General features: G+C 59.4%; 1 protein-coding gene across 1 annotated transcript in view; it reads left to right on the forward strand.

Moving 5' to 3' along the window:
- The window catches only part of LOC146019912 (early activation antigen CD69-like), a 115746-nt gene that overhangs the window by 53278 nt on the left and 48111 nt on the right, over positions 1-14357 (forward strand). Inside the window, exon 5 of the mRNA XM_083152568.1 lies at positions 13601-13681. Coding sequence (XP_083008694.1) covers positions 13601-13681 — 81 coding nt within the window. The remainder of the gene's footprint in view (positions 1-13600; positions 13682-14357) is intronic.

Genomic DNA, 14357 nt, shown 5'->3' on the forward strand with positions numbered 1-14357 from the left:
TGTCTCCCACATGTGCACATACAGCTCCGTGTCTCCCACATGCGCACATACAGCTCCGTGTCTCCCACATGCGCACATACAGCTCCGTGTCTCCCACATGCGCACATACAGCTCCGTGTCTCCCACATGCGCACATACAGCTCCGTGTCTCCCACATGCGCACATACAGCTCCGTGTCCCTAACATGCGCACATACAGCTCCGTGTCTCCCACATGCGCACATACAGCTCCGTGTCTCCCACATGCGCACATACAGCTCCGTGTCTCCCACATGCGCACATACATCTCCTTGTCCCTAACATGTGCACATACAGCTCCGTGTCCCTAACATGTGCACATACAGCTCCGTGTCTCCCACATGTGCACATACAGCTCCGTGTCTCCCACATGCGCACATACAGCTCCGTGTCTCCCACATGCGCACATACAGCTCCGTGTCCCTAACATGCGCACATACAGCTCCGTGTCTCCCACATGTGCACATACAGCTCCGTGTCTCCCACATGCGCACATACAGCTCCGTGTCTCCCACATGCGCACATACAGCTCCGTGTCTCCCACATGCGCACATACAGCTCCGTGTCTCCCACATGCGCACATACAGCTCCGTGTCTCCCACATGCGCACATACAGCTCCGTGTCCCTAACATGCGCACATACAGCTCCGTGTCTCCCACATGCGCACATACAGCTCCGTGTCTCCCACATGCGCACATACAGCTCTGTGTCTCCCACATGCGCACATACATCTCCTTGTCCCTAACATGTGCACATACAGCTCCGTGTCTCCCACATGTGCACATACAGCTCCGTGTCTCCCACATGCGCACATACAGCTCCGTGTCCCTAACATGTGCACATACAGCTCCGTGTCTCCCACATGCGCACATACAGCTCTGTGTCCCTAACATGTGCACATACAGCTCCGTGTCTCCCACATGCGCACATACAGCTCCGTGTCTCCCACATGCGCACATACAGCTCCGTGTCTCCCACATGCGCACATACAGCTCCGTGTCCCTAACATGTGCACATACAGCTACGTGTCTCCCACATGTGCACATACAGCTCCGTGTCTCCCACATGCGCACATACAGCTCCGTGTCTCCCACATGTGCACATAAAGCTCCGTGTCTCCCACATGCGCACATACAGCTCCGTGTCCCTAACATGTGCACATACAGCTCCGTGTCTCCCACATGTGCACATACAGCTCTGTGTCTCCCACATGTGCACATACAGCTCCGTGTCTCCCACATGTGCACATACAGCTCCGTGTCTCCCACATGTGCACATACAGCTCCGTGTCTCCCACATGTGCACATACAGCTCCGTGTCTCCCACATGTGCACATACAGCTCCGTGTCTCCCACATGCGCACATACAGCTCCGTGTCTCCCACATGTGCACATACAGCTCCGTGTCTCCCACATGCGCACATACAGCTCCGTGTCTCCCGCATGCGCACATACAGCTCCGTGTCTCCCACATGTGCACATACAGCTCCGTGTCTCCCACATGTGCACATACAGCTCCGTGTCTCCCACATGTGCACATACAGCTCCGTGTCTCCCACATGTGCACATACAGCTCCGTGTCTCCCACATGCGCACATACAACTCCGTGTCTCCCACATGTGCACATACAGCTCTGTGTCTCCCGCATGTGCACATACAGCTCCGTGTCTCCCACATGCGCACATACAGCTCCGTGTCTCCCACATGCGCACATACAGCTCCGTGTCTCCCACATGCGCACATACAGCTCCGTGTCTCCCGCATGCGCACATACAGCTCCGTGTCTCCCACATGCGCACATACAGCTCCGTGTCTCCCGCATGTGCACATACAGCTCCGTGTCTCCCACATGCGCACATACAGCTCCGTGTCTCCCACATGCGCACATACAGCTCCGTGTCTCCCGCATGCGCACATACAGCTCCGTGTCTCCCGCATGTGCACATACAGCTCCGTGTCTCCCACATGCGCACATACAGCTCCGTGTCTCCCACATGCGCACATACAGCTCCGTGTCTCCCGCATGCGCACATACAGCTCCGTGTCTCCCGCATGTGCACATACAGCTCCGTGTCTCCCACATGCGCACATACAGCTCCGTGTCTCCCACATGCGCACATACAACTCCGTGTCTCCCACATGTGCACATATCCGATGCTGTTAATTTACTAAAGCTTCTAAACATGAGATGATGTTGCCCAAAGCAACTAATCAGATTATTTCTATCATTTCTCTATTGCATCCTGGGAAATTGTATAATCTGATTAGTTGCTATGGGCAACATCCCATCTTAGTAAATGTATCCCTTTTATTAAAGCAGGGAGCAGGCGGCGAGAGCAGGGCACGGGGTTGGTGCAGTCGGGCAGGCAGGGGTGGGAGCAGGGGTTCTAGAGCAAGGCCTGTGGTTGGAGCAGGGGCAGGGGCGGGAGCAGGGGTCGAGAGCAGGGCACATGGTTGGAGCAGAGGTGGGACCAGGGGGCGAGAGCAGGGTACGGGGTTGGATCAGTGGGGCGGGAGCAGGGCACGGTTGGAGCATTGGGGTGGGCAGGGGCGAGAGTAGTAGTAGTAGTAGTAGTACGTTTATTTATAAGGCGCCGCAAAGTGTCCGCAGCGCCGTACATAGCAAACAAAAAAAACAAATTACAAGGTAACGTACAGGGTGTGTAGAAAGATACAGTATAAATAGGGGTATAGCTGGTAGAACTAAAATCAGCATCAGTTCAGAAGTAGGTGTCAAAATTGTCAAGGAGACTGAAGATGAAGTAGAGGAAGGGAAGAACAGGACAGGAGCACAGGTGAGGTAATGAGGTAGCGTGAGTACGTGAGGAAGGAGGGCCCTGCTCATAAGAGTTAACATACTAAAAATAGGTGGGTGGACGAACGAAATACAATAGGATAAGTAGGAACGGAGGGGAACGGAGGCAGGATAGGAGGATCAAAAGAGGTTAGGAGGAGGGATAGGCTAGTCGAAAAAAGTGGGTTTTGAGGGAGCGCTTGAAGGAGGTAAGGGAATCAGATAGCCTGATGGGTGGCGGGAGGTTGTTCCAGTGCAGGGGGGCAGCGCGAGAGAAATCTTGGACACGGGAGTGGGAGGAGGTGATTAGGTGAGAGGTCAGTCGGCGGTCAGCGATGGAGCGAAGAGGACGGGAGGGAGTGTGGATAGAGATCAGTGAAGAGAGGTAGGGAGCTGTGGAGGAGGAGAGAGCCTTGTAGGTGGTGGTGAGGAGTTTAAAGAGAACTCGGAAAGGAATGGGGAGCCAGTGAAGAGATAAACAGAGGGGGGAGGCGGAGGTAGAGCGGCGGGAGAGGAAGATGAGCCTAGCAGCAGCGTTAAGAATGGATTGGAGAGGTGCGAGGCGGGTGAGAGGTAGCCCAGAGAGAAGGATGTTGCAGTAGTCAAGGCGGGAGATGACAAGAGAGTGAATGAGAATTTTGGTCGCGTCAGTGGAGAGGAATGGTCTGATGCGTGAGATGTTGCGTAGGTGAAAGCGGCAAGACTGTGAGAGAGCACGAATGTGGGGGGTGAAAGAGAGGGAGGAGTCAATGATGACACCGAGGCAGCGCGTTTGGTCGGTGGACGTGATCTCGGTTTCACCAATGCTGATGGAGATAGTGGGAGAAGAGGGGATGTTCGGGGGATGGAAGATTAGAAGTTCAGTTTTAGCCATGTTTAGTTTCAGGAAGCGTTGGGTCATCCAGGCTGAGATGGCCGTGAGGCATTCGGAGACCTTGGACAGAAGTGATGGGGATAAGTCGGGGGAGGAGAGATAGATTAGGGTATCATCAGCATAAAGGTGGTAATGAAAACCATAGGAGCTGATGAGGGTGCCCAGAGAGGTGGTGTAGAGGGAGAAGAGGAGAGGGCCAAGGACTGACCCTTGGGGAACACCGACTGGCTGGGGGGTAGTAGGAGAGGAGGAGCTCGGAGTGGAGATGGAGAAGGAGCGATCGGAGAGGTATGAGGTGAACCAGGAGAAGACCGTGCCAGTGATGCCAAAGGAGCGGAGGGTGTTGAGCAGGAGAGGGTGGTCAACAGTGTCAAAGGCAGCCGACAGATCAAGCTGGATGAGGATAGAGAAGAGGCCTTTGGATTTAGCCGATAGTAGATCGTTAGTGACTTTGGTCAGGGCAGTTTCAGTGGAATGTAAAGGGCGGAACCCGGATTGGAGGGGGTCTAGAATGGAGTTAGCAGTAAGGTGGCTTAGGAGACGATTATAGGTCAGACTTTCTAGGAGTTTGGAGGCAAAAGGGAGGAGGGAGATGGGCCTGTAGTTGGATGGAGAGTTGGGGTCCAGATTTGTTTTTTTGAGAATTGGGGAGACAAGAGCATGTTTGAAGGAGGAAGGGAAGATCCCAGAGGATAGGGAAAGATTAAAGAGGTGAGCCAGGTGAGAGCAGACTGATGGACTGAGACGACGGATAATATTGGAGGGGATAGGATCAAGCGGGCAGGTGGAGGGAGAAGCGGATTGAAGGATAGAGTGGACTTCAGCAGCAGTGGTGGGGTAAAATGAGGACAGGGGTTGGAAGGAGGGGAGTGGAGATGTAGGAGGGGAGGAGGGAGAGGGTGAGGTCATGGCAGCAGTGATGGCAGTCCTGAGAGAGGAGATTTTGGTTGAAAAGTAGGTAGCAAAATCAGCGGCTACGATGGAGGACGGAAGAGCTGGAGGAGGGGGGGAGAGCAAGGAGTTGAAGGTGGCGAAGAGCCTGCGGGGATTGGATGATTGGGAAAGGATGAGGGACTTAAAGTAGGATTCCTTGGCCAGAGCAAGGGCAGAGCTGAAGGAGGAAAGAATGAATTTGAAATGGAGATAATCCGCAAGGGAGCGTGATTTCTTCCAGAAGCGCTCAGCAGTGCGAGAGCACTTTTTAAGGAATCGGGTGATAGGTGAGTGCCACGGTTGGGGGTTGGAGCATCGAAGGGGGATAGAGGAGGGAGGGCAGGCAGAGTCCAATGCCGAAGATAGGGTGTCATTATAGAGGGAGGCAGCGAGGTTCGGGCAGGACATGAGGGCGATTGGGGCGAGAAGAGGACACAGCGTGTTTGAGAAGGCAGCAAGATCAAGTGTGTTGACGTTATGCCGTGAGACAATGCGCTTGGGAGGGGGGGTGGGAGAGGGGGAAGCAGTGAGGGAGAAGGAGATGAGGTGATGGTCAGAAAGAGGAAAAGCTGAGATAGTGTAGTCAGTAAGGGAACAAGAGCGAGAGAAGACGAGATCGAGGGAGTGTCCTTGGATGTGGGTGGGAGAGGTAGTCCACTGAGATAGGCCAAGAGAGGAGCAGAGAGAGAGGAGTTTGGAGGTGCCAGGATCAGCGGGGTTATCCAAGGGGATGTTAAAGTCACCAAGAATGACAGATGGCAGGTCAGAGGAGAGGAAGTGTGGAAGCCAGGCGGCGAAGTTGTCAAGAAATTGGGAGATAGGGCCAGGGGGGCGGTAGATTGCAGCGACACGGAGGTGGTAGGGGTAGTATAGACGGATAGAGTGAGACTCAAAGGAGAAGAAAAGGAGAGAGGGTTCAGGGTGAATGACACTGTGGGTGCATGAGGCTGAGAGGAGAAAACCCACACCGCCACCTTGGCGACCGTCAGGCCTGGGAGTGTGAGAGAAAGAGAGGCCACCGTGGGAGAGAGCAGCTGGAGAGACAGAATCAGAGGTGGAGAGCCAGGTCTCGGTGATAGCAAGGAGGTGGAATGCTCTAGAGATGAATAGGTCATGGATGGCAGGGAGTTTGTTGCAGATGGATCTGGCGTTCCATAGTGCACAGGAAAGAGGGGGGGTGGGTTGTGTATTTATGTGGATAAGGTTTTGGGGATTGCAGAAGCGAGGGGGGGTCATTGGGAGGGTGGGGGTGCGGGGGCGAGTGGTCAGGATAGGTATGGGATGGGAGGGGGGAGGAGCAGTTGGAGAAAGTGAAGTTGAGAGATTAACAGCCATGAGGAATCGAAGGTGAGAGGGTAGGTTAGTGAAAGCAGACAGAGGGATTTGGGAGGACAGACAGCGTCTGTAGTAGATTTGGTAGAAAACAGAGTGAGAGAGAAGGTAACAGGCAAGGAACTACTGTCAGAGAGGAGACCAGTGGGTAAAATCAGGTTGATTGAGTAATCCAATTAAGTATGAAACAACAACAAGTGAGAGGATGAAGGGAACAGAGAAGGTCAGAAGTGAGGCAAATGTGAGCAGGCGTGAAGAGGGAAACAGAGTGCAATAAATGTGTGGCAAAGATAAGAGAAAATAATAGTGAATGACATACAATGTTGGAAAAATATAGATACAATGAATTAAATGTCAAAATTGAGCAACAGGTTACAATAGGATAGAAAGAAGATGAATCTATTACAATAAAACAGAATATGAAAATTTAGACTGTGTTCAAACTCACCTTTTTCAGTATTCTAACTCACCTGCTTCAGTTTCCAACTCACTTAAGTAATCAAGCTTCACTTTAGTAATGCAAGGCAAGGTTGGAGCAGTGGAGCGGGCAGGAGCAGGGGGCGAGAGCAGGGCATGAGGTTGAAGCAGAAGGCAGGCAGTGGCAGGAGCAGAGGACCAGGGTGTCCGGCGCCCTCCTGCAAAACATAACTTTGGCGCCCTTTCACATTGCCATTGCAACAAGCTGCAGCCTGATTGTGGGAGCGTAAGTAAAATGCGATCCTATGGAGGATCTCGGTTGCATGTACATCTCAGTGGTGTGTCCGCAAAATGTTGCAGGCACTAAAGGTGCCCATACACGCTGCGAGAATCGCATACGTTATGGGCTAGATCGCATCGCACGGCATGCATGCAGTGTGTGTGCAAAGCGATCCGAAAGCAGTACAAAAGTGTGTGCAGCACATACTTTTTGCACTGTGCGATGCGATGCCCGCAGGAGCGCACATCGCATCGCACGCTGCTATTGCAGAGTGTATGGCCACCTTTAGCACATAACCCAGCCCATTATTTAAAAAGTGTCTAAATTAATATTAAAAAAATCTTCAATTATTAAAAAAATGTGTTATAAACATGTATAATAAGACTCATGGTTCTTTTGCTGTTTAACTCTTGTGCAGTCCCTCCTCTTCTATATCCTAGGCAGGACGCTGAGGACGCCATTACACCCCTCTTGTGACTGAGGTTTCCCCTGAGAGGAGGGTAGAGAAGGAGGAGGTGGAAGAAGGCAGGAGATAGAGGGGGCGGAGTGTTGAGGACTGGCAGTGGCACTGGCACAGCACACTGAGAAGAGGGAAGGAAGGAGAGGCAGAGCTGTTGCCTGTTAGTCATTTGATTGACAGCTGACAGGCGCAGGGAGCAATGGGTAGGGGGCGGATTCGGACATGACATGTCATCCAGGCATTCACAGACAGCGCTACATGCCTCAGCGCAAGTGTCCGTGAGGAAGATGGGGCTGCTCAGCCTCTCCATACTGCCGCCCGCTGTCAGATAGGCACTGTGGGCGGCGTGCAGGCTGTGTGCACTCGCGGAGCAGGGAGCAGCTCTTTATACTGCCGCCCACCCGCTGTCAGACAGGCGCTGCGGGCGCCGTGCAGGAGGCAGTGACAGTGAGGGCTGAGCCAGCTTTAGCAGAGCAGGGAGGGAGACAGCGCCTTTTCAGCATGGCGCCTCCCTGCTTCGCAGGAGCTGCTGAGTTGGTAGGGCCGGCCCTGCAGAGGACGGACACGGGGTTGGAGCAGGGGGCGGGAGCAGAGGACTGGCACATTGGAGCAGGGGGCGGGAGCAGAGGACTGGCAATGTTGGAGCAGGGGGATGGAGCAGGGGGCGAGAGCAGGGCACGGTTGGAGCTGTAGAATGGGCAGGGGTGGGAGTAGGGGGCGAGAGCAGGGCACGGTTGGAGCAGTGGGGTTGGCAGGGGCGGGAGCAGGGGGCGAGAGCAGGGCATGGGGTTGGAGCAGTGGGGCAGGCAGGGGTGGGAGAAGGGGAAAGTAGCAGAGGACGGACATGGGGTTGGAGCAGTGGGGGCGGGAGCAGAGGACTGGCATGCTGGAGCAGGGGGCGGGAGCAGAGGACTGGCAATGTTGAAGCAGGGGGATGGAGCAGGGGTGTGAGAGCAGGGCACGGTTGGAGCAGTGGGATGGGCAGGGATGGGAGTAGGGGGCGAGAGCAGGGCACGGTTGGAGCAGTGGGGTGGGCAGGGTGGAGCAGGGGGTGGGAGCAGGGCACGGTTGGAGCAGTAGGGTCGGCAGGGGCGGGAGAAGGGGGTGAGAGCAGGGCACGGTTGGAGCAGTGGGGTGGGCAGGGGGTGAGATCAGGGCACGGTTGGAGCAGTGGTGCGGGCAGAGGCGGGAGCAGGGGGTGAGAGCAGGGTACAGTTGGAGCAGTAGTGGGCAGGGGTGGGAGCAGTTGGTGAGAGCAGGGCACGGTTGGAGCAGTGGGGTGGGCAGGGCCGGGAGCAGGGGTGAGAGCAGGGCACGGTTGTAGCAGTGGGGCGGGCAGGGGTGGGAGCAGGGGGCGAGAGCAGGGGCACGGTTGGAGCAGTGGAGCGGGCAGGAGCAGGGGGCGAGAGCAGGGCACGGTTGGAGCATTGGGGCGGGCAGGGGCGAAAGCAGGGCACGGTTGGAGCAGTGGAGCGGGCAGGAGCAGGGGGCAAGAGCAGGGCAAGGTTGGAGCAGTGGAGTTGGTAGGGGCAGGATCAGGGGGTGAGAGCAGGGCACGGTTGGAGCAGTGGGCGGGCAGGGGGTGAGAGCAGGGCACGGTTTGAGCATTGGGGCGGGCAGGTGTGAGAGCAGGGCAAGGTTGGAGCAGTGGAGCGGGCAGGAGCAGGGGTGAGAGCAGGGCACGGTTGGAGCAGTGGGGCGGGCAGGGGCGGGAGCAGTTGGTGAGAGCAGGGCACAGTGGAGCAGTGGGGTGGGCAGGGCCGGGAGCAGGGGGTGAGAGCAGGGAATGGTTGTAGCAGTGGGGCGGGAGCAGGGGGCGAGAGCAGGGCACGGTTGGAGCAGTGGGGCGAGCAGTACCGGGAGCAGGGCATGGTTGGAGCATTGGGGCTGGCAGGGGCGAGAGCAAGGCACGGTTGGAGCAGTGGAGCGGGCAGGGGCAGGAGCAGGGGGCGAGAGCAGGGCAAGGTTGGAGCAGTGGGCCTGGCAGGGGCAGGAGCAGGGGCAAGAGCAGGGCACAGTTGGAGCAGTGGGGTGGGCAGGGGGTGAGAGCAGGGCACGGTTGGAGCAGTGTGGCGGGCAGTGGCGGGAGCAGGGGGCAAGAGCAGGGCACGGTTGGTGCAGTGGGGTGGGTAGGGCCGAGAGGCAGGGGCAGAGCAGGCACGATTGGAGCATTGGGGTGTGCAGGGGCGAGAGCAGGGCACGGTTAGAGCAGTGGAGCGGGCAGGAGCAGGGGCGAGAGCAGGGCACGGTTGGAGCAGTGGGGTGGGCAGGGGGTGAGATCAGGGCACGGTTGGAGCAGTGGTGCGGGCAGAGGCGGGAGCAGGGGGTGAGAGCAGGGTACAGTTGGAGCAGTAGTGGGCAGGGGTGGGAGCAGTTGGTGAGAGCAGGGCACGGTTGGAGCAGTGGGGTGGGCAGGGCTGGGAGCAGGGGTGAGAGCAGGGCACGGTTGTAGCAGTGGGGGCGGGCAGGGGTGGGAGCAGGGGGCGAGAGCAGGGCACGGTTGGAGCAGTGGAGCGGGCAGGAGCAGAGGGCGAGAGCAGGGCACGGTTGGAGCATTGGGGCGGGCAGGGGCGAAAGCAGGGCACGGTTGGAGCAGTGGAGCGGGCAGGAGCAGGGGGCAAGGAGCAGGGCAAGGTTGGAGCAGTGGAGTTGGTAGGGCAAGATCAGGGGGTGAGAGCAGGGCACGGTTGGAGCAGTGGGCGGGCAGGGGGTGAGAGCAGGGCACGGTTTGAGCATTGGGGCGGGCAGGTGTGAGAGCAGGGCAAGGTTGGAGCAGTGGAGCGGGCAGGAGCAGGGTGAGAGCAGGGCACGGTTGGAGCAGTGGGGCGGGCAGGGGCGGGAGCAGTTGGTGAGAGCAGGGCACAGTTGGAGCAGTGGGGTGGGCAGGGCCGGGAGCAGGGGGTGAGAGCAGGGAATGGTTGTAGCAGTGGGGCGGGAGCAGGGGGCGAGAGCAGGGCACGGTTGGAGCAGTGGGGCGAGCAGTACCGGGAGCAGGGCATGGTTGGAGCATTGGGGCTGGCAGGGGCGAGAGCAAGGCACGGTTGGAGCAGTGGAGCGGGCAGGGGCAGGAGCAGGGGGCGAGAGCAGGGCAAGGTTGGAGCAGTGGGCCTGGCAGGCGCAGGAGCAGGGGGCGAGAGCAGGGCACAGTTGGAGCAGTGGGGTGGGCAGGGGTGAGAGCAGGGCACGGTTGGAGCAGTGTGGCGGGCAGTGGCGGGAGCAGGGGGCAAGAGCAGGGCACGGTTGGTGCAGTGGGGTGGGTAGGGCCGAGAGCAGGGGGTGAGAGCAGAGCACGATTGGAGCATTGGGGTGTGCAGGGGCGAGAGCAGGGCACGGTTAGAGCAGTGGAGCGGGCAGGAGCAGGGGGCGAGAGCAGGGCACGGTTGGAGCAGTGGGGCGGGCAGGGCGTGAGAGCAGGGCATAGATGGAGCAAGGGGCGAGAGCAGGGCACGGTTGGAGCAGTGGGGTGGCAGGGGCAAGAGCAGGGCACGGTTGGAGCAGTGGAGAGGGCAGGAGCAGGGTGCGAGAGCAGGGCACGGTTGGAGCAGTGGGACGGACAGGGTGTGAGAGCAGGGCACGGTTGTAGCAGGCAGGAGCAGAGGGCGAGATCAAGGCACGGTTGGAGCAGTAGGGTGGCAGGGGCGGGAGCAGGGGATGAGAGCAGGTAACGGTTGGAGCAGTGGGGCGGGCAGGGAGTGAGAGCAAGGCACGGTTGGAGCGGGCAGGAGCAGGGGGCGAGAGCAGGGTACGGTTGGAGCAGTGGGGTGGGCAGGGCCGGGAGCAGGGGGTGAGAGCAGGGCACGGTTGTAGCAGTGGGGCGGGCAGAGGCGGGAGCAGGGGGGCGAGAGCAGGGCACGGTTGGAGCAGTGGAGCGGGCAGGAGCAGGGCACGGTTGGAGCATTGGGGCGGGCAGGGGCGAGAGCAGGGCACGGTTGGATCAGTGGAGCGGGCAGGAGCAGGGGACAAGGTTGGAGCAGTGGTGTTGGTAGGGGCAGGAGCAGGGGGTGAGAGCAGGGCACGGTTGGAGCAGTGGGGCGGACAGGGGGTGAGAGCAGGGAATGGTTGTAGCAGTGGGGCGGGAGCAGGGGGCGAGAGCAGGGCACGGTTGGAGCAGTCGGGCGAGCAGTGCCAGGAGCAGGGGGCGAGAGCAGGGCACGGTTGGAGCAGTGGAGCGGGCAGGAGCAGGGCACGGTTGGAGCATTGGGGCGGGCAGGGGCGAGAGCAGGGCACGGTTGGATCAGTGGAGCGGGCAGGGCGTGAGAGCAGGGCACAGTTGGAGCAAGGGGCGAGAGCAGGGCACGGTTGGAGCAGTGGGGTGGCAGGGGCAAGAGCAGGGCCGGTTGGAGCAGTGGAGAGGGCAGGGTGTGAGAGCAGGGCACGGTTGTAGCAGGCAGGAGCAGAGGGCGAGATCAAGGCACGGTTGGAGCAGTTGGGTGGCAGGGGCGGGAGCAGGGGATGAGAGCAGGTAACGGTTGGAGCAGTGGGGGCGGGCAGGGAGTGAGAGCAAGGCACGGTTGGAGCGGGCAGGAGCAGGGGGCGAGAGCAGGGTACGGTTGGAGCAGTGGGGTGGGCAGGGCCGGGAGCAGGGGGTGAGAGCAGGGCACGGTTGTAGCCGTGGGGCGGGCAGGGGCGGGAGCAGGGGGCGAGAGCAGGGCACGGTTGGAGCAGTGGAGCGGGCAGGAGCAGGGCACGGTTGGAGCATTGGGGCAGGCAGGGGCGAGAGCAGGGCACGGTTGGATCAGTGGAGCGGGCAGGAGCAGGGGACAAGGTTGGAGCAGTGGTGTTGGTAGGGGCAGGAGCAGGGGGTGAGAGCAGGGCACGGTTGGAGCAGTGGGGCGGACAGGGGGTGAGAGCAGGGAATGGTTGTAGCAGTGGGGCGGGAGCAGGGGGCGAGAGCAGGGCACGGTTGGAGCAGTCGGGCGAGCAGTGCCAGGAGCAGGGGGCGAGAGCAGGGCACGGTTGGAGCAGTGGAGCGGGCAGGAGCAGGGCACGGTTGGAGCATTGGGGCGGGCAGGGGCGAGAGCAGGGCACGGTTGGATCAGTGGAGCGGGCAGGAGCAGGGGGCAAGGTTGGAGCAGTGGTGTTGGTAGGGGCAGGAGCAGGGGGTGAGAGCAGGGCACGGTTGGAGCAGTGGGGCGGACAGGGGGTGAGAGCAGGGAATGGTTGTAGCAGTGTGGCGGGAGCAGGGGGCGAGAGCAGGGCACGGTTGGAGCAGTCGGGCGAGCAATGCCAGGAGCAGGGGGCTAGAGCAGGGCACGGTTGGAGCAGTGGAGCGGGCAGGAGCAGGGTGCGAGAGCAGGGCAAGGTTGGAGCAGTGGGGTGGGTAGGGGCAGGAGCAGGGGTGAGAGCAGGGCATGGTTGGAGCAGTGGGGCAGGCAGGGGTTGAGAGCAGGGCACGGTTGGAGCAGTGGGGCGGGCAGGGGCGGGAGCAGTTGGTGAGAGCAGGGCACGGTTGGAGCAGTGGGGTGGGCAGGGCCAGGAACAGGGGGTGAGAGCAGGGCACGGTCGGAGCAGTGGAGCGGGCAGGGGGTGAGAGCAGGGCATGGTTGGAGCAGTGGGCCGGCAGGGGCAGGAGCAGGGGGTGAGAGCAGGGCACAGTTGGAGCAGTGGGGTGGGCAGGGGGTGAGAGCAGGGCATGGTTGGAGCAGTGGGGCGGGCAGTGGCGGGAGCAGAGGGCAAGAGCAGGGTATGGTTGGAGCAGTGGGGCGGGTAGGGGCCGGGAGCAGGGGGCGAGAGCAGGGCACGGTTGGAGCGTTGGGGTGGGCAGGGGCGAGAGCACGGCACGGTTGGAGCAGTGGAGTGGGCAGGAGCAGGGGGCGAGAGCAGGGCACGGTTGGAGCAGTAGGGGGGGCAGGGTGTGAGAGCAGGGCACGGTGGGAGCAGGGGGCGAGAGCAGGGAACGGTTGGAGCAGTGGGTGGCAGGGCAGGAGCAGGGCACGGATGGAGCAGTGGAGTGGGCAGGAGCAGGGCACGGTTGGAGCAGTGGGGCGAGCAGGGTGTGAGAGCAAGGCACGGTTGTAGCAGGCAGGAGCAGGGGGCGAGAGCAAGGCACGGTTTGAGCAGTGGGTTGGCAGGGGTGGGAGCAGGGGATGAGAGCAGGGCACGGTTGGAGCGGGCAGGGGCAGGGGGCGAGAGCAGGGCATGGTTGGAGCATTGGGGTGGGCAGGGGCGAGAGCAGGGTACGGTTGGAGCAGTGAAGCGGGCAGGAGCAGGGGGCGAGAGCAGGGCACAGTTGGAGCAGTGGGGCGGGCAGGGGGTGAGAGCAGGGCATGGTTGGAGCACTGGGGCGGGCAGGGGCGGGATCAGGGGAATGGTCAGCGTTTTATGGGCGTGTACCTGTTCGCTAGTCTGCTATTACACGCAGCTTAGCGCACAGGTCTGAAACAGGCCACCATCAGCTGGACACATGGTGGGAGCTGATGGCCGTTAGTTCCGGTGTGATAGGGAAGAGTCACATCCTCTGTAATGACAGTAACTGGTGGTTCTATGTCTGCAGGTGTCAGACGGTATCTGTTCCTCACCCCCACCGTGATGGCTGTCATCTTCCTCATATCCACCATCGCTCTGAGTGCCACCTGTGAGTACACACCGCATCGCACACACACATACACACACATGCAGACACACTGCATCACACACCATCACCACATCATACACACCGCATCGCACACACACATACACACACATACAGACACACTGCATCACACACACACACCACATCATACACACACCGCATCGCACACACACATACAGACACACTGCATCACACACACACCACATCATACACACCGCATCGCACACACACATATACACACATACAGACACACTGCATCACACACACCGCATCACACACACACATACACACACATGCAGACACACTGCATCACACACCATCACCACATCATACACACCGCATCGCACACACACATACACACACATACAGACACACTGCATCACACACACACACCACATCATACACACACCGCATCGCACACACACATACAGACACACTGCATCACACACACCACATCATACACACCGCATCGCACACACACATATACACACATACAGACACACTGCATCACACACACCGCATCACACACACACATACAGACACACTGCATCACACACACACCACATCATACACACCGCATCGCACACACACATACACACATACAGACCACCGCATCACACACACACCACATCATACACACACCGAATCGCACCCACATCACACACTGAATTACACACAA

This window comes from Crinia signifera, chromosome 1 (assembly GCF_055691185.1).
Source record: "Crinia signifera chromosome 1, ASM5569118v1, whole genome shotgun sequence".
In the NCBI taxonomy this organism is placed as follows: Eukaryota; Metazoa; Chordata; class Amphibia; order Anura; family Myobatrachidae; genus Crinia; species Crinia signifera.